Here is a 20,865-nt window from a genome sequence, read left to right on the forward strand (position 1 = left end):
TCCTTCAGAAAACACTGTCTATTCCTTCTCTGACCTGCTTTCTTTGGGATGAAATTTTTAAAATAAATTGGTAAACTAGCTCTGATCATTTGAATGAGAACAACAGCATAGGGGAGCAAAAAGAAAGGCATGGGTCCCTGGCTCACCTTGTGGAACAGCACAATGCCCCACACCCCGCCTGTACCAGCCTCAGGTTCCAGGTAACAAGACCACCCAATTAACATCTTTTTTCTCACTTTAAAAATTTGAGCGAGATGCAAAATCATTTTAAAATATCAAGCTTCCTTCTGTAGGTTGGAAATCTCAATGTAAAAACTAACTAACAAACCAAAACAATTTGGAGACCTAACAACCTCCTCAGCCTCAGTTTCCAATTTAATTAACCCACAATATTAAAAGTTTTCCTTTAAATTGTCCAAAAATATCAAGTGGCTTTCTCACTATGTAGCTGAAATTCTGGTGGTCAATATTTTGTTTATAAACAGTCTGAAGCATGAGCTCTTCTCAGTTAGACTAAAAAGATCCCTCCAAACTATAAAACCACTGCTTTAAACAATCTAAACAAGGATAACTGTGGCTATTGAAAACATAAATCCCATTTGCTTGAGATTGGTTAAAAACCCACAAGCAAAGTGTGACAACAGCTTTGACTTAAAAAAAAAACCAAAAACCAAAACAGCAAGGATGTAAATGCTGATGAAGCGTCCTGGCCATCCAGTCCAGGTGCGCATGGACGAAAGCCGTTCCCTTGCACCTGTAGCTGTCATGCCCTGTCTGTATCACCCACGGGTTCGATCCCAAGGTGTAGTCAACCAGAGATGGGTTTTGGAGGCTCATCACCGTCCAAGTCCTGGTTAATCAGATGTTGAAGCCTATGATTAACCTGCAGAAACAGAAGTTGGCTCTCAAGCATCCCTGTTACAGTCCAGAAGGTAAAGTCACAACGTTTTTGTGGGAACGTTGTGTTCCCTTAGAGGTGAGCATTGGAAAGAGACTGCTGAGGTACTTCAGAGTTATTGAACACCACAACTAAGTCTGGATTGTAAATCTAGGTAGATTAAACCCTAGGGCCTAAACGTTAAAAACTAATATTTTTAAAGAACATTAAATATTTTTTTTAAATTTTCAATTACAGTTGACATGCAATATTATATTACTTCCAGGTGTACAACATAGTGATTAGATGTTTATATAAATTACAAAGTGATCACTCCAATAAGTCTGGTATCCATTTAACACCCTCCATTATAACTATGACACGTAACACCTGTCGGGTGAATCAAACTGTCATCAATGCTCAATATTTCCAAATGCACGGTGACCCAGCTTTGCATGCCTCCTGGTGGTTTCCGCAGCCCCCTGGCATCTTCTTAAGTTTGGTCAAATTGGATTCATGAAAGCATCAGGCCCAGCTGCCTCTTGACACTTGGGATTTTCTGCCAGAAGATTCAGTTTTGCACTTTGAGGACTATTTGCAAGAGTTGGAGAAGTGTAGGAATGTAAGTGTTTTATTATTGGGGGAAACAGTTTTGGTCCAAAGTGGTTTTTAGGCTATTACTCTAGTGTGACAGCTTCTAGAAACCTCTCTGCCAGGACAGCAGGCATATGCCCTTTGCTTTCTGTGTTAGTCAGGCTTCTCCAGAGAAAGAGGACCAACAGTGCATGTAGGAGTGTGTGTGTGTGTGTGTGTGTGTGTGTGTGTGAATTAATATGAGAAATTGGCTCACAGGATTGTAAAGCCTGGGCAATTCCACCATCCAGGAGACTCAGTCTGAGTCCAAAGGCCTGAGAACCAGGGGAAGAGATAGTACAAATCCCTTTCTGAGGCAGAAGATGAGATCAGATATCCCAGAGAATTCCTCCTTCCTCTGCCTTTTGTTCAATTCAAGCCTTCAACTGATTGGATGATGCTAGTTCACACTGGGGAGGGCAATCTGCTTTATTCAATGCTCAGGTTCAAATGCTAATCTCATTTGGAAACACCCTCACCGACACACGCCTTCATATAATGTTTAACCAGGGCATGCTGTGGCAGTCAAGTTGACATGTGAAATTAACCATCACACTCCCCTTCCTCTTTGTCACTCTTTCCATCCTGCTGCTGCTAACACGGTGTGAGAGCTGGAGCTCTAGCTACTTTCTTGGACTGTGAGTATAAAGACCACACCATTTGGATGGTAGAGCAATAAAGTAGAACAAGTTTGAGTCCCTGGAGACACAGAGGAATTGGGAGATCCCTACAACATCCCTGGATTACCTACTCTGCAGACCTACAGAAGGCAGAGAAATAAACTGCTGTCTCGTAGAAGCAGTGTTACTGTGGGGCTCTGCTTTATCAGTTAAACTTAGTGCTCACTCTTACCTACCTGTTCTTTATGTTTATTTGAATCATCACAGGCCTTAGTCAATGGGTTTCTAAGTTATTTCCTCTTAGTGGTAAGAGGCCAAACTTTGGTCCTTAGGATCACAAACTCCACATGTTGAGAATGTTGTCTTCTGTCTACAGCAAGGAATAGGGAGGGACAGGTGCAGTGAATCCCAAGGACTTAAATTTTCCAGCTGCTTCAGCTGGTTTCCAAGATAGTAGCCATGAGCTCAATGAGGCAATAGAACTTCATTTTTACTCTGCAAAGAGCATTGCTAATCCACTCTCCCACCCCACCCAAAACCCACCTAGCCTTTGCTTAGAGATGATGTCAACTCTTGCCCTGAATGGGTGTGGCTCAGTTGGGCAGTATCCTGCAAAGCAGAAGATCATCAGTTCCATTCCTGGTTCCAGCACATGCCTGGGTTGCAGGTTCAGTTCCTGGCTGGGGTGTGTACGAGAAGCAGCCAATTGATGTTTCTCTCTTGCATCCATATTTCTCCCCCTCTCTTTCTCCCTTCCTTCCACTCTCTCTAAAAATAAATAAATAAAATATTTTTTAAAAAGGTGTCAATTCTTTCCTGAAAACCTTATTGCTAAGGGGAAAAAGTCATTAGATGAATTTTTTTCTATTGATTTCAATGGAAAAAATTTTGATGCATTTCATCCTGACCCAATAAACCCTAACAGTACTCAGAGATACAAAAAAGTGTATTAATTAAACAATTAAAATAAGTGCATGTAACAAATAGCAGTTAGAAAATAGAATTTGTATGTAAATGGAATATAATAAAGTTTATAGTACTTACCAGAGTGGGTGAGCTGGTGGAAAAGAGATTCTTTGGAAGGTGCAGTCTTCTTTCTGCACTATTTTCTTCCGTGATATTTCAACATTTGGGGGGTTCATGGTAATAAAGTTGTGTCATAGAAAATACCTTTAGAGTAAATAAAAATAAATACATGAATGCTTCAAAACATGTAAAAAATAGTGTGCGTGCACAGCCCACTGAAGAGCCCCAGAAGAACTTGCCTGCCTCTTCCATCCCTCTCACTTGGCAATACGTTTTGGGTTCATCTCTACATGACGAGTAATTCCTACTCATTTCCTATATTTCCCTACTAGAAACCACTGCGCTGAGTAATAAGCTGGTGGGTGTATCTTTGCCTAAAACCATTAAGTTAAAATACTGCTTCCTGTGGCCCATGTCCTTGGGTGAAGACATGGTTATATAGGGAAAAAAGTCACGATCTGAAAAATGGTGTAACCCTTCCAAGTCAGAAGGGCAGCAGATCAATACTGAACTGTCCTTATGTGGGGTTAAGTGTGTAGCTGAGCGGGGAGGGATCAGGAAGAGGCAGCAAATCAAAAATCTGTACAGGGGTCCACCCTTGGGAACAGTAAGCTAAATCCTTATGAAGCCTGGTGAGAGCCAGAGGCTGCAGACAAGTCTTTGCCACACCCTCGCCTTTTTGCCAGCGCCCTGGGCCTCAATTCTCCCCGTGTTTTCTCTCAGCCAGACTTGAGGGCCCCAGGGCGTGTGTGGGCTAGAAGTTTTAGGGTTTCCACGAAGTTGCTGCAGGGTTTTCTTTGGTGGCATTTACTTGGTGACTTCCAGAGAAACGGGACTGAGGTCGGCCTCTGCCTGCCAGAGTCAGCCTAAGTGTCTGTTTTGTTGAAGGAGAAATTGAGTACTTGTTGGGCAGTGAAAGCCCCTCTGGGAGAAAGAACAGAATCTTGCTTGTCTTCTCCACCCCTCCTCCCCCGGAATCTCTGGAACTTTGGCTGGGTCTATTCACGTTCTTACCCATCCCTGGGCCCCACTGGAAGCCCAAGTACTGCTAGAGCCCCAAGGGCGTGGGCTTCAGAATTGGGCAGATTGGATTCAAATGCTGGCGTTTCCTTCTCTGAACACTTTCAAGTCTTTCCCTTTCACCCCCCTCCCCGCTTTCCTCTGATGTTGCATTCTCCTCCAATTGCGTCATATCATGTTTTTTCTCCCAAACTTCATTATGTATGTGTCCAATCTGTCTTCTTATCAGGAAGACTTTTTTTGTGCGTGAATTGAATGTCCTGGAGTGCTCTTGTTCCTCTCACGCTTGGGTTGCTTTAGGAGACTTGTTTCCCTGGGTTTTGTTTGCTCTGCTGTCTGGCTGCTGGTGCCCCGCTGCGGGCACTCTTCAGGGACTGTAATCTGCAGGAGAGGCTCGGGGTGTGAGACAGCGGCCAGCTGAGAGCCCTTCAATAGGCCCTGGGCTGCACAGGCAGGTAAAACCTGCAACATCCTTGCTCAGGGAGGGGACACCTTACCTCCCCACCCCCTGCTCTTCCAGCGACCTTGACCTTAGATACCACAGTGTTCCTTTCCTTTCCTGCCCCAGGACTCCGGTGCTTGTCTCCAGGATCTCCCCACACAGAGGGGGAAATTCCTGTTCCAGTTCCATCTCTTAGGGTCCCAACCGAGCCACGCACGGCCCACGCCCTCTGAGCCTGGGCAGCTGCTTACTTTAGACTAGACTAGAGTAGATGGATGGGGATTGGGTCGTGAAGCATCACAGATTCTACAGGAAAAAACAAATCCTGCCATTTTTCACAATCCTCCTCACCCTTCCCTCTCATCCAAAACCTTTTTTTTTTTTTAATTGTTCATAGTTTAATATGATTCCTCCGGAATTTATCTTGGTGTTTGGTAAGGGGTCTTACGGAACTGAGACCCAGAACGTTGGGCCCAGTTCTGAGAATATGGGAAGATGCAGGGCATTGGGCCAGCTGGTGTGGGAGACGCTGCTACAGCTCCAGGGTCTCACTCAAGGGCATTGCCCCGCCAACACGGCAGGAACGGGAAGCCGCAGGGAGCAAGTCCTCCCCGGACCCCAGCCTTCCACTCTCCCTCTAGCACCCCCTACTGGCAGCGCCCTTACAGAGCCCGCTGGCAAAGCACAAATAGGGTTTGGAGTTCCATCGTCGCAAAGCCGAGTCCAGTAGTCCCTGTCCCCTATCTTTAGAAAGTTTCACTTTCCACGGTTGCAGTTACCTGAGGTCAACTACAATCCAAAAATATTAAATGAAAATTTTCAGAAATAATTCGTGTTTTAAATTGTGTGCCCTTCTGAGCAGAGTGATGAAATCTTGCGCCTCTCACCTCAGCTGCCCCTGGGACTGAGTCACCAAGTTGTGCAGCGTGCCCGCGCCTGCTGGGCACTCGGTAGGTGTCTCAGGTGTCACGTGGGCTGTCGCCGTTCGCAGCGCTTGTGTTCAAACAGCCCTCACTCTGCTTGATAGTGGCCCCAAAGCACGAGAGTGGTGATGCTGGCAGTTTGGATATGCCGAAGAGAAACCACAAAGTGCTTCTTTGACGTGAAAAAGTGAAAGTTTTCAGCTTAAGAAAAGAAAAATAGTATGCCGCAGTGGTTAAGATCTACGGCGAGAACAGATCTTCAGTGGGTGACATTGTGAAGAAGGACCAAACGGCTATGGCCGGTTTTGCTGTGGAACCTCACACTGCAAACGTTACGGCCAGAGTGAGCGATGTGTTTAGTTAAGATGGAAAAGGCTTTCCACTTACGGCGAAAGAAAACACAACATGTGTTCCGATGGACAATGATGTGTTGTCCCAGAGGGCGCGGGGCCCGGGCGCAGACCTCAGCGAGGAACCGCGCAGCCCCCCCCCAAAGCGCGACGCCAGCATTGCTTCTTCGCCGCAAGGACGAAGGGACAGCTGCGCAGATTCAGGAACAGGTTTGGACTGGAAAATACAAAAATTACGGGAGAGGCTGCGTCCGCCGATGAAGTTGCTGCCACATTTCCCGCAGAGTTGGAGTTGTTGACCAAGGAGACAGGGTAGATCCAAAGCAAGTCTGTAACTGTGACAAAACCAGGCTCTTCTGGAAGACGCTCAGGAGAAGCTGCACTCGCTGAAGGACAGCAGGGGCCGCAGGGCAGACACCGCGGCGGGACAGGTCGGCTCCGGAACTGTGCGGGGGTGCTGCGGGGCACATGCCATAGCGGGGGGTAGTGGACGAGGCAAAACCCCCACACACTCTCAAAACAAAAACAGATGATTGATGGGTCCTCCTTCTGAACTTCCATCAGAAAGTCACTAGTAGCAACCCAGCACTGCGGCGCAGTGCCTGCGTCGGCCCCCCCCCCCCCCCCGCTTTCTCTAGTCTCCTCCGCGTTGCATCAGCTCACAAAATCACAAGAAGAAAGTGAGCACAGTACAATATGCTGGCGGGGGGGGGGGGCTACACTGACATCACTATTTACTTATTTATTTATTTATTTATTTAAATGCTCGTCTGAGGATACGTTTATTGATTTTAGAGGGGGGGGGAGAGAGAGAGAGACATCAACGTGAGAGAGAGAAACATCGATCCTTGCCTCGGGTGATGCTCCAGCCACCCAAGCCACCTAGCTGGGGCTGACAGCAAATTTCTTTAAAAAAAAACAAACAAACCAGTAATTCCTATTTTATTAGAAGTTTTATGAAACTCAAAAATTGATTTTTAACTTTTTCAAATAACTTTGGGGAAGTTATTGAAATCACGACCACTTTTTTCCTCCTTTGGCCTGTGGATTGATGAATTATTCCAGTAGATGCCCTTAAATGGTTCCCCCTTTCTGTATTTGAAGTGCATATACTCGGATACAGTATACAGAGTGGCGTGAAACTAGGTTTACAGTTATTCCTATTGAAAACAATACAATAATTAATAAATAATAATACAAGAATAAACCTTGTGTTCTGCATACTCACAGGGGTAAGCCTACTTTTGCTCAGCCTGTATTGTTCTTTTAACGTGTTGCTGAATTCTATCACACAGGTACAGATGCACGCCCACATTCAATACAGAAGCGATGTGGGTCTCTGGTTTCCCCCTTGTACCTTCTTTGTCACGTTTTCCACAATTCGGCATCAGAGCTATGCTGGCTTGGTTAAAGGAATTTGGAAGCCATCATTCTCGCTGTGCGCTTTGTGATTATTTGAACTGTATTAAAACCTTCTGTTCCCTGAATATTTAATAACATTCATCTGTGAAGCTCTCTAGACCTGGCACAACCATTTCTCAATTTCTTCTTAGGTGGTTGGTGTTTTTAGGTTGTCTAGCCCTTTAATGATTAACTGCGTAATTTATTTTTTCTTAGAATATATTTTTTTCCCAAATTCTCAAACTCTTTTCTGAGTATGGAATGAAAATATTCTTACTAAAAATGTCTATCCTTGGCTGGTGTGGCTCAGTGGATTGAGCGTGGGCCTGCAAACTAAAGGGTCACCAGTTCAATTCCCAGTCAGGGCACATGCCTGGGCGGTGGGCCGGGTCCCCAGGAGGGGGCACGTGAGAGGCAACCACACATTGATGTTTCTCTCCCTCTTTTTCTCCCTCCCTCCCCCTCTCTAAAAATAAATAAATAAAATCTTTTAAAAAATGTCTAGTTTTCTTGGCAAAAATGGTGTGGATCCCATTCGAATTGGGTGGTGACTCTGGACTGGGGAACTCTTGTGGGGTGGAATGAAGGGCAGTCTGAGCTGGTACAACCCTACTCCCTCCCCGTCTCCCCCCTCCATCTACCCCACCCCTGCCCTGCTTCCACCAAAAAAGATCCACTTAATATTTGGAGTTTTATTGGGGCTTTATAAAGATTTCATTAGGGTGTTAGTCACTAGAAAAAAAAAAGCCTGAAAAATAACTGACCCAGAACAGTGAAGTTGAAATAATGCATTTGAATAAGAGTAATAATATGACAGTGTTCCTGTCCCCACCCAAAAGTTTATTCATTCTGATCATTTTCATTTGGGGGATTTTAGGAATGGGTTCCTATATTTTATGGTACCATAGCAATAATTTTTAAGAAAGACTGATGACCTTGGTCAATGAAATATGTCCTTAACCTTGTTGTCTCTTCTTGTTCCTGTTACTGCTGTTTGTTCTTTTTAAAAATGTAGGCCAGGAGAAAGGGGCCTGGCTTTGAAAGACCAGAAATGTGAAGTTGGAGGGTGGGATTGGAGGTAGCCATTGTTCCTAGAGAAAATAATTTATGTAACTTCTAATTTAACAATGACATTAGGATCATGTGATCTGTAATATAAAAAGACATGGCTGCCATTACTGAGAGGGGAAAAAGGGGGTGGGCTTGTTCAAAAGTGTTTCTCTGTCCCAGTCTGGTCCCAGTTACCTTGGGGGAAACAGAGTGGGGTTAGCAGTGTCCTTATTATTCCCAGGGTATTTTAGAGATGTCATATTATTTCCATTGCTGGAATAAACAAGACGATGCTCTAGACACATTCAGTGCCTGCCGGTTGGGTAATGCTGGGTGCTTTTAGCACAGGAGGAAGGACTGGGGCTCTTTAGGCTGGAAGGGAACGGACTCAGGGGACCAGAAGAACTAACTTCATATTCCATAGAGAGAGAGATTAGGTGCATTTCATGTAGAGGCACAAAGCTCAATTGTAACTGAAAGGTAGAAGCTAATGGAGTACATATGTTAACATCACTCAAGGAAGAATGTGCTAGTGTGGCTAAATAAACCAGCTAGAATCTGGAAGTACTGAATTCTTTGTCACTGTAGGTGTTCAAGCAGATGCTGGATAACTGGGATCAGGGATATTGGAGAGGAACTCCATGCATCCTACAGATAGTGTTGAGCAAGAAATCTGAAGCCTTTTCTAACACTGGCATTGCATGGCTCTACAAGTGTCTGAAGTTTGCTTGAATGGCCGCTAGGTGTCACTCCTGTATATTTGCACTAGTAACATTGTTTTTTACTGGTGCAAAGTATGACTAACATAAAGTGAAATTTTATTAACAAAATGTGCATCCTTATTTTATGCAGCTCACTTTTAATAAATATAATAAAACTTAGATAACACTTGAAGCAAACATTTCCAAGATCTATTCTCAAAACTGGACTTTCTAAATTCTCTTTTTAAATGTTTTCCCATAGTCTCAGAACTTAATATAACTTGCCATAAAACCACTTTTATCCACTGCCATCTCTGAACCATTCATCTGTATTTCATGCCCATTGTTTTAGACAGGAACTATGTCTTGCTCTTTTTTACACGGCACAAAACACTGATAACATTCGTATACTACTACTAATTAATACCTTACATTTCTGTTGTGCTTATCACTTACACAGTATTTGTTTATGTTTTACCTCATTCGTGTGAAATAAAGTGGTTAGGTTTCAAAATATGAATAAATAGGCTGAGAAAGGCTAAGCAACCTTCCCAAGTCATAGGTGGCAAATAGGTAAGAGAATGCTCCCCAATTTTTATTGTGCTGAAATATGGAGACTCAGGAGGTGCTACAGACTTTATGTGTCTTGGACATTCACTCTGTAGTTTAGCGTGTTAAAGGCTCCAAGAATTCCTGAAGCAAAGGAACCTGTCAAACTTTAGCTCTCAAAGTCTTCAAACAGATTTAGCCACTATGTATCTTTCTCCTTTCCTTTCCTTTCCTTTCCTTTCCTTTCCTTTCCTTTCCTTTCCTTTCCTTTCCTTTCCTTTCCTTTCCTTTTTTCTTTCCCTTTCTCCTCCCTCCCTCCTTTCCTTCCTTCCTTCCTTCCTTCCTCTTTCTTTCTCTTTTCTCCCTTCCCTCTGTCCCTCCCTCCCTTTCATCTATCATCTTTATCATCTTATTCTTTTTTTTTTTCAGAATGTAAGTTAGTAGCTAACAGAATACTAGCTTTTCTACTGGCAATTCCTATAAGTGGTAATATCAATTTCAAACTATACTCCTTAAATTTAATTTACCAGCAGTGTTTCATAATGTACAATGCATCAAGAAAAAAATAACTTCGAATTTTTTTATAGCTAAAAAGAAATTCAGCTTATCAAAACAGATTATTCCCACCACCAAACGTTCTCTGTGTGGAGATTGTATTTGTCTCTTCTTAACACTTTGGGCAAACTAAATTAAATAAAAGCCCAAGTAAAAGTTTTCACTTCCTTTGTATTCCTCTGACTCCCCTGGCGAATGCAACCGGGGTGGCAGTGTTGCCTGGGGTCAGCTCACTCTCCTGCACTGACTCTGCAAACTTAGATGCCGTGAGGACCCTTCTTCTTGCTCGCATGGTTCCTGTCTCCCTGGCTTTAGCATGTACTTGGAATGACTGCATACATTTGATTAGGGTGTTATTGTCTGGCATCTGTTGAAGCAGTCAGACAAATGGCCAAAATTCAGGATATACACTCTGAAAAGTTAAGCATTCCCTGAAAATGAACTTAGCAGCAAGAAACTATTCCAGTTAACCTGACTTGGCTTTATATGGCAGCTAGAATGAGAGGAGTCCTTACTTCACAGGGGTGAGAGCAACAGAGGACCCGTCCTACATCACTGGCTGACTGCTTTCCGAGCTACGAGGTTCCTCACAGCAGCCTTCACGTCCTTGTTCCTCAGGCTGTAGATGATGGGGTTGAGCATGGGGGTCACCACCCCATAGAAGAGGGAAATAAACTTGTCTGAAAGGTCCTGTTTGTCTGCTCCCAGTGGGTCCTTGGATTTCGGTTTCCCATACATGAAAAATAAGGTCCCGTAGAAGATGACCACGACCGTGAGGTGGGCAGAGCAGGTGGAGAAGGCCTTTTTCCTTCCCTCGGCCGAGGGGATCCTCAGGATGGTAGTAATGATGAACACATAGGAGAAAGAGATGAACAGAACTGGGGCCCCCAGGAAGATCACATTTGTCACCTCTATGCTGATCACATTGATGGAGATGTCAGCACAGGCCAACTTCAGGACAGCCAGGATCTCACAGGTGAAGTGGTTGATGATGCTGTCTTCACAGAAGGGCAGCCGAGTTAACAAGGTTGTGTGCATCACAGAATTAGCACCACCAATAGCCCAGGAGCCGGCAGCCATGGGCACGTAGACAGGCTTGCTCATGACCACGGGGTACCTCAGGGGGTTGCAGATGGCCACGTAGCGATCAAATGCCATCATGCTCAGGAGCACACACTCTGTCCCTGCCATGGCATAGGAGAGGAACACCTGCACAGCACAGCCTGAGAAGGAGATGGTTTCCTGGGGTGTCAAGAAGCCATCCAGGGCCAGAGGGACTGAGGAGGTGGTGTAGCAGATGTCCAGGAAGGAGAGGTTCCCCAGGAAGAAGTACATGGGCGTGTGCAGATGGGAGTCAAGAAGGGTCACCAGGATGAGGACCCCATTGCCCAGCAGGACCACCAGGTACATCAGCAGGATGAGCACAAAAAATATTTTCTCCAGCGTTGGGTAGGCGGAGAGGCCCAGGAGAATGAATCCTACCATGGGGGATGTCTGATTGGATTTTTCCATGTGATATCCCCTCTGTCATCAGCAAAGTACAAAGCAGTACATCAGGCTTCCCAGAGAGGAGTCCCAGGCATCTGGTGTGTGGTGACGTCCCTGCTGCACGACAGGAGACCATATGTGTGTAAGAGGAAAAATAAGTGAAAGAGGAGGTAGGGGCATCATTGGCTCAGAGCTGAGAGGTTCAGAGCTGGGACAGAGCTTACAGAGGTAGGACTTGAACCCAGCAGAGCTAATCCCCATTCAAGGAGGGCTTTTCTTCTGCATTATGTTTAACAGCTGGGAAATGCTATGAATTATTTCTTTTTAATGTAAATGTACTGAAATGTCATTTAATCTGAGCTTTCTGAGCTCCTCAAAGGGGTAAATTCCCAAGCTGAGCCAATTGTTAGAACTAGCAAACTTTCAAGCCTCTTTAAACTTTAATTGCATTTGGAAGAAACTTGTGTAAAAGTGTTAATCCACATCCAGGCAGAAACAAGCCTAACTAAAGGCTCAGCCATAAGGAGGATTACTTCTCAAGTGGGCCTGCCAGCAGCGACACAGATGTGACTGTTCTCAGCACCGGGGTCTGCCCCGTTTAGACGTTTAGACGTGGCCGATAGCAGTGCGGGGGGGAGGGGGGGAGAGCTTTATGAAGTCAGCATGAGGATTAATTGGAGGGATTGAACCCACACAAGATGACAACTATGCACCTTACCGACCGGTTACCTCAATTATATATTAATCACCACACTGATCACATCCATTGGTTATTAGGGGATATGGCATTAACTTATAATCCATCTCACAAAGGAATTTTTCTTTGTCTTTTTATGTTTATATTGGATTCTTGTGTGGTATTCTGGCTCTCTGACCCCGTTCTTTGCTCCACACAGATGGCATTTAGGAAGACTTGGATGCCTTTGTATAGAGGATTGCTTGTCTCTTACCTGAATTGCCCAGTTCCTGAATTCAGAATCCTCATTGATAATATTTCTATAGCTCCTTCTGAATTTCAGTGGTGTGTGTGTGTGTGTGTGTGTGTGTGTGAGAGAGAGAGAGAGAGAGAGAGAGAAAGAGGGTGAGTGGGTGGGTGATGGAAGATGAGTGGTTAATATTAATGAGCATCTACTTCGTGCCATATTCTTTGCAACATCCCACAGCAAAGATACTGTCATTCAAGTTTTATAAATGAAGTAACCAAAGCTCAGAGGAGCTAAAGATTTTGCTCTGTGGGATTGAATGACAGAGCTGGCATTGGATTGCAAGCCCCAATTCTGAGTTATTTCTATCAAACAGCTGCCTCACTCTCTTGGCATTCAGATTTTTGAAAGGCTTTCTCTCTTCAATACCAGCTCTACATGTTCTCCGATCTGTCTCATGGTTTGTCCAGCACACTGTTGCTTTACTCATGGTGGAGAGTGGATGTCACATGTGCTGTCAGGCAGTGCAGCTCCCGCCTTGAACTGAACCCAAGGTTTCTCAGCCTCAACACTATTGACATTTTTGGCTGCAGAATTCCTGATCATGGGGAACTGTCCTGTGCATTGCAGGGTGTTTAGCAAGTTTACCACCCTTGGCCTCTGACCACCCGTTGCCAGTAGTACCTGCTCCCTGAGTTATAACAACCAAAACTGTCTCCGGACATTGCCAAAGGTTTCCAGGAGGAGAGGGGAGTGCAAAAGTGTGCCCAGGAGAGAACCACTGATCTAACCCAGGAGACGTTTCCCCATTATGACATCATGCGTTTCCTTGCATTTCCTGAGCAAGCCTATTACCCTCCCGCCCCATCCCTCAATGCAGCACATCAGGGTGGGCCTGTTTGCTCAGTGCAGGCCCACTCTGGGCGCTCCACCGTGAAACTGCCCCAGCTCATCTCACATTCCTCCCGGCGGCTCTCCCAGCTCCTCTGGACAATGAAAAGGAAACATTACAGTCAGTGTCACAAGCAAGCTGCAACAGTGACAAGGACATGTTGTGTCAGAGAGGCCAAGGAAAGAGGGTTCTGTTAGAGAAGCCGCCCGGTCCGCTCCCATCAAACAGCTTCATCACACAGAGGCTACTGCCCATGAGAGTGTGGGGTGGGCACGAGTGATGCACAGGACTGGACCCGCATGAGAGCAGTATCCACGGACGTCTTAGTGTCTGTGATGTGGAAGTTGCTGGGTAAAAGCTGGTTCAAATGGAGTGAACGGGATAGCTGGGAAGACCTTGCACCGTGAGACCAGGGCTGTGGGACCTGCCCCTGTGTACCATGGCTATTCTGTGTAGCTGGGGCAAGTCCTTTCTCCTCCCTGGGCCTCATTTGCCCCAAGTGCATCACAAGGAGGCTGAATCAGGTGCTTTGCAGGCTTTCAATCTCTGCCATAAAGTGGCTGGTGCTGTGCCCAGCAGGCAGGGAGCAGTCCTTGGTGAAAGTGGCTGCACACTCGTGTGTGTGTGTGTGTGTGCGTGTGCGCGCGTGTGTGTGTTGGGGAGATCTGAATTTTTTGTTTCATATGAAGGGATGGTCGACAGGAAACCTAGGGCATGTCAGCCTTTGGAGGGGATTCAAGATGGAAGAAAACAGAGAGCTCTTATACCAACAACATGAGAAGAGGGAGAGGAGGGAAGGGAAGGGAGGGAGTGGGTCAGGAGGCAGGCAGGGAAAGCAAGGACAGGAAGTGAAGCTTTTACCTTTGTAGCTGCATCCTGTGGACTTGGCACCTGGGCTCATCCTGAGGACAGGGCGTTACTCGTTACTCGTGGTCTCCATCCCACCTCCTGCAGCCTGTAGGCAGCTGGAGGCAGAAGGGAACACGGTGTGGTGAAGAGCCCCGTGCACTCTAACAACACCCTTTCTGGAGAGCAGTTTGCCAGGAAAAGGAACAATGCAAAAAACCCATCACCACATCAGTTCCACCTCTGGGAAGAATTCTAAGGAATCGGTGAGAGTGGACGGCCAACATCTCTCAATACGGAGTGAAGTCGCAGCAATATTCGTGGGTGAAAATAGGAAACAGAATACCAGTCTACCAATAAGTGCCTAAGTAAATAATGCCGTTTCACATAATGGAATATTAGGTAGACATTCAAGTGACTTTATAATCTTTACACTATGGTATTATTATACTATAGTGAAAAATTTTAAAGGGAGCATACAAAATTGTATACAGTTTCGATCTCAGTGAGGTAAATGGTATATGTGGATGAAAGTGACTGGAAAGAAATTGTAGCAAAATCAAGATGGGAGGGATCCTTCTCTGTACCTCTTCAGGATTGCCAATATTTTTTAGTACAATAGGCACAAGTGTCCTTGTATTCAGGAGGAAAAAAAAAAAACAGTGTTTACAGAACGAAAGTGAGAAGAACGGAAAGAACCAGCCACAGACCAGGAATCAGACAGGCGGCGTGTGGGTCCTGGCTGGCCTGTCTGCTCACCCTCTGACCCTGGGGCAGGCCCATTCTTCGGAGAAACCTCTGCAGAATGGGGTGGGGATCCTGCCTGCCGACCTCCCTCCCGGACTCCGGACTCCGTGTGACCAGCAAGGTCAGGGCAGGGGCTTGGTCAATGGTGAGCCCTGGAGAGCGGGAAGGACCAACCGCCTCGCACTTCCTCTCAGCCACACCTCCTTCCTCCAGCATCTGCTGCAGGAAGGTTTCTTGGAGCAGAGGCAGGGCGAGGGGGAAAGTCCACCTTTGGGAAATGCTCTGCAGAAGGTGTGACCACTGCCTTTGTCCCCACCACAACCCCGTTCTCCCCACCTGCATCCTGCTGTGGCCACTTCTCTGAGATCCTGATCCCAGACACGATTCTGAACTGCTCACTGCACCCAAGGCCACACCCTGGATGCCAGAGACAGTCCCCAGACATTCCCCTGCCTGACTTTCTTTACCTCTGAGACTCTGTTTCTTCTTTATCCTCCTAAATCCTTGTAGAAACAGCCTCTGGTGGGCTTTCCTTTCACACTCTTCCTCCTTGTTGTGCCAGCTGAGTTCTGGGCATCTCAGCTACAGACTGTTCATGTAGAGGACCCGTCAGAAATCGCAAGAAATCCCAAGGGTGCATTTCCCCAGCAGTGAGAGGAGTCCACGGCAGCCGTGGACATCAAAAGGGACCCTGCTAATCCCAGAAGCAATTTAAAGTTCGGAATGTCAAGTGTGCACAGGGTGCAGGCCCTCAGCATCACTGGGAGCTCCTGGGAGCACATCCCCCATCCCAATTAGAGGCATAAACTAGGACACGGCCAGTGGGAGGTGGGGAGGAGCACACAGCGGATGTCGGCCTCCTCCTGAGCTTTCCTTGGGGTCTCGGGAAAGCTAATGTTCACTTCAGTATGTACAGAGCAATTGTCCCAAGTTGAAGTCCTAGGTATTCAGAGCGGGGAGGCAGGACAGATGTCTAAGAATAGCAGCAGCTGCAGCAGCAGCAGCATGAGCTGCATTCCTTGAGGGTTCCCCCATGCCAGTCAGCACAACACGCACTTTACACGTATATGTTCAGCACCGCCCAGCAATGCGTGTGTATTCAGTATCCATTTCCAGTCTTCCCTCGGTTATTGTGTTATTTTCTCTCTATTTTTTCTTTTATTTGAGGGGAGGTTTAAAAAGTTAAACAATTTACCAAAGGCCATGTGTCTTTTGAATGGTGAAGCTGGAACTTCAACCTCAATGCCTGTGATTCTCTTTGTCATCATCATCTCATCATCATTGTCATCATTATTATGATCGCTGTCATCATTATTAGTAGGTATTGTATGTTCTTGCAATAAAATTTAAAAGGTATAGGAGGGTAGATGATAAAAATTAAACCTCTGTCTCCAGTCACCCTCGAGGCTCTGATATTAGCAGTTTCTTGTATGCTTTTGCCCCCAGAGAGAGCTTGTACTCACACTAACAAGTATTTTGGAGACAAACTTAGCACAAATGCACACTTTCTTAATGTGTTGCTTTTGTCAGCTTAGCAATATACTTTGGAGAGGTTTTCTGGAGAAAAAAAACCATAGTGCTACCTCATTCTTTTATTATTATTTTTTAAACAATACTTTTTATATCAGACATAAGGTGAAAATATTTTTCTTTTTTTTAAGTATTTATATAGAGAGAGGAGAAGGGAGGGAGAAAGAGAAACACTGATTGGTCGCCTCCTGCAGGGACTGGACCTGCAACCAGGCACATGCCCTGAGTGGGAATCACTAGGTGACCCCTTGTTCTGTGGGACAGCACCCGAACAACTGAGTCATGCTGGTCAGGGCTGAACGTATTTTCCAAACAAAACTATAAGTGAAAAAAAATACAAACAAACATGAGAAAAGAATATCTAAGAATCATGAACATTCATATTTCAATCTTTAAGACTGTTTTTTGAATTAGAAGCCACAAAATGTTGGAGGTGCTTAAATGGCAGCTACAGCTGCAGCTTATGTGGTGACTGTGAGAGATGCTTACGGTGAGGAAGAAGCCCTGGCTGGCGTAGCTCAGTGGATTGAGCGCGGGCTGCAAACAAAAGTGTGGCAGGTTCTATTCCCACTCAGGGCATATGCCTGGCTTGCAGGCCACGCCCCTAGCAACCGCACATTGATCTCTCTCTCTCTCTCTCTCTCTCTCTCTCTCTCTCTCTCTCTCTCTCTCTCTCTCTCCCTCTCTAAAAATAAATAAATAAAATCTTAAAAAAATAAAAATAAAATTAGCGCTCCTTAAAAGAAAAAAAAAAAAGAACCTGCACCCACACAGAGTGAGTGCTTCCTGTCAGTGACACAGTGCACAAACGCGAGGAACGAACGCCAACACCTAAGGCTAATTGCTCACTTACCACAGTAAATTGTTTGACGTGGATGGACTCATTGAAGAGGATTAACACGATTCCCGTTTTTGAGACATGGAAATGTTAAACAATTTTCCCAAAGCCACACAAGTGATGAATCCACTGCCTCATTCTTTTAAATGGCTGCACATATGTATTCCATTGTAAGGATGTGCCATTGTGAATTAACCTGTCTTATATTGATGGACATTTAGATTTTCCAATCTTTTTTATTAAAGATTTTATTTATTTCTTTTAGACAGAGGGAAAGGGACAGAGAAAGAAGAGGGAGAGAAACACCAGTGGATGGTTGCATCTTGAGCGCCCCCTACTGGGGATCTGGCCAGCAACCCAGGCATGTGCCCTGACTGAGGATGGAAGTGGCGATTCTTTGGTTTGCAGGCCCACACTCAATCCACTGAGCCACAGCATGGAGGTGATTTGTGATGTAAATTATGGAATCAACTTATGAAATTGTACAATAATTAGTTTTGGGATTTAACAATTGGAATTACACTGACTCTATAGATCAATCTGGGGAGAACTAACATCTCTATAACATTGAGTGTTCCAACCCATGAATGGGAAACATTTCTCTATTTTATTTATTATCATGCCAAACATTTTTTAATGTATAATTTTATGCATAAGGATCTTGGAGCTCTTTTGCCGGATTTATCCTTATATGGTGATATTTAATACAAATTTATAAAATATATTTTATGTTTAAATATATAAGTATATATTTATATTTCTTTGCATTAAAAAATATTTCATAACTTATTGTGGGAATATGGAAATGCAATAGAATTTTTGTATATTGATTTAGTGACTGTGGACCTTGCTTAACTCTCTTTTTAATACTTGTATCTCTAACTTATTTAAATTTTCTACATATAGGTAATAATGACATCTGTGAGTAATGACAGTTTATTTTTCTTCTTTCAAAAATGTTAGACTTGTCTTTTTTTCTTGCCTCACTGCACTGGGACTTCCAGTTTGATGCTGAAAATGTTTATCATGAGAGGGTGTTGTTTTTTCAAATGCCTTTCCTGTCTCACTTGATACAATCATGTAGTTTTTCTTCTATAGCCTGTTACTATGGTAGATTGCGTTGACTGAACTTTGAATACTGACCCAACCTAAGGTGTTCAACCCCCCAGCTTGATGAAGCCATCCAGACTCGTAGCTGGAATTATACCATTGCTCCATTGTCACTGCTTACCTCTGTGTGGTTACCTCTGATAACTCTGTCATATATTAATCTTTGCAGTTTTGGTGTCAAGGATTAATTAGAGTTTATTGGCCTTATGTGTTTCATCTTTCTCTGCTGTGTTTACATACAATGTCTATCACATACTTTCAGTTATTTAAAAAAATGTTTATTAGGAGAACTTTCTAAATATAGTTTCTTTTCTGGAAAGATTCTGTGGGGGTGTGCTGTTTCTATGTTTTCACATGAGAGCGAGTGTCTTTTTAACCCTTGCATCTGTTCGTGGTCAGCTGTGTGCAGAATTCCGGACTCACAACCCATTCCCCTCAGAGCTCTGGAGGCCTGGTCCTGCTGACTTCCACATCCGGGCTGCAGGCAGGAGGCCAGTGCCCGTCAGGTCCTCATCCCTGTTAGGGAACCGGCTTTTCTTCTGCAGAAGAGTCTATAGAATGTTTTAGTGTACATTAGTACTTATTCTTGGATTTATATAGGTAAGTGTCTGGCCAAAATTCTTGCCTCCTGATTGATAAACCTTTTATGAGCAGAATATCTACAACATCTGTTCAGTGAAATGCATTTTTCCTCTTTATCATTTGTCTTTCATCTGCTTTGTCTTCTCCCCATGAATTGTATAATGGACTCTTTTGGTCTATCTTTCATGCCTTTCATTTTTTCTGAAATAACTTAAACCTCTATTTTTTTCTCTGAGTCTAGGAGAGCAAGTTATTTTTCATTTTAAAATTCATGTTAAAGCATTGTCCTATCTACTTGTAAATATTTTTACTGAAATTTATTTGATTAATAATGTAGTTTTTTTTTAAGATTTTAAAAAAGTTTTTATTTATTTATTTTTAGAGAGGGAAGGGAGGGAGAAAGAGAGAGAGAGAGAGAGAAACATCAATGTGCAGTTGCTGGGGGCCATGGCCTGCAACCCAGGCATGTGCCCTGACTGGGAATCGAACCTGCGATGCTTTGGTTCACAGCCCACGCTCAATCCACTGAGCTACACCAGTCAGGGCAATAATGTAGTTTTTTTAACTTAAGAAAATATTCTTATCTCTCAGTCATCTTTTCTCCTAGCCTCTTTTTTTTTTTTACAGAATATGCTTGTTTTCCTGATTCAACAGCCCCTTGAATTTCACTGAGAACACTAATAAGAATTTTCTTTAACATTTACACTGTCTTCCTGCACGAACTCTTTTTCAGCAAAGACTGGTTGTTTTGGTTGTTAGTTTGTTCCCTCTCTATTGAACTACAAGTTTCCATCAGCTATCAGAAGTCTTCCATTCTGCTCATTCTTTTCCCTGGACTTCTAGATTGCTTAGTATTGATTAGTTGGCCTGGAATTCCTCACCTATTATGCGGGTCTTACGTGTCTCCTGGTGAGCATCACATCCACCTCCCTCTGACCTCATGTGGCTTTGGGGATTCTTACAGAGAAAGCAAGTGGTGGTGGCTATTGGCTGCATGCTTGGTCCAACAGGGTCAGGTGGTTCATAGAATTAATTGGATCCTCCTTGACACACATCGGCTTCCACATTACTCTGATGACCCATAGGAGGCCAATGCTATCTAGGGACAGAACCCAGAGATGGAAAACATTTTTAGAAAGGGAAAAAACAAGAAGCCTGAACCTTTGACTCTTGCATCTTTGTGGCCACATCTTCCTCACCACCCTCTCTGCTCCCAGAGTTGAATGTGGGGACCTTGATTAAGGAGAAGGGAAAGGGGCTAATTATGGAGACATAGGGAGGAAACAATTCAGAAAACAGTTTTAAGAATTAATAAGGAGAAAAAACAATGAACACAGAAATAAAAATATTAGTACCATTTAATATAGAATAGGAAGAGTTGAACACTAGCATAAAAGTGAGGACCCATTCAATATATTCAAAGAAAGCCAGCAAGGAACCATTGAGTCACAGACCTTTAGACCAGAGCTTTTTATAAGTTAAACAATAAAACTTGAAGAGTTGCTTTTCCTTGACATTGATTTGTTCACTATACATTACAGAGAGAGAACTATAAGGCTTTACCAACTGGAATAAACTTTTGTGGAATTGCTTATAGGATGATGTGAAAAAAGTCCCATAACATATTCCCTTTTCACAAACAGCCACCCTGTGGAATCAGATTTACCTGTGTAACCCCTGAGGCAGTTGGCCCTGCATCTGGTCCTCTGAGATTCTCAGGTGAGAGCAACCAGGGAAAAGAACCATCAGAACTTCTCCAACA

The 20,865-nt window shown here is 44.3% G+C and overlaps 1 protein-coding gene across 1 annotated transcript; it reads right to left on the reverse strand.

Moving 5' to 3' along the window:
* Positions 1 to 10,699: 10,699 nt before the first annotated feature.
* Positions 10,700 to 11,659, reverse strand: LOC123820086 (olfactory receptor 2S2). The gene has a single exon (XM_045840800.1). The coding sequence runs from the start codon at positions 11,657 to 11,659 to the stop codon at positions 10,700 to 10,702; it is 960 nt and encodes a 319-aa protein (XP_045696756.1).
* Between the last annotated feature and the right edge of the window lie 9,206 nt (positions 11,660 to 20,865).

Source organism: Phyllostomus hastatus, unplaced genomic scaffold, assembly GCF_019186645.2.
Source record: "Phyllostomus hastatus isolate PE091 unplaced genomic scaffold, TTU_PhHast_1.1 phas_contig_34, whole genome shotgun sequence".
Classification (NCBI taxonomy): domain Eukaryota; kingdom Metazoa; phylum Chordata; class Mammalia; order Chiroptera; family Phyllostomidae; genus Phyllostomus; species Phyllostomus hastatus.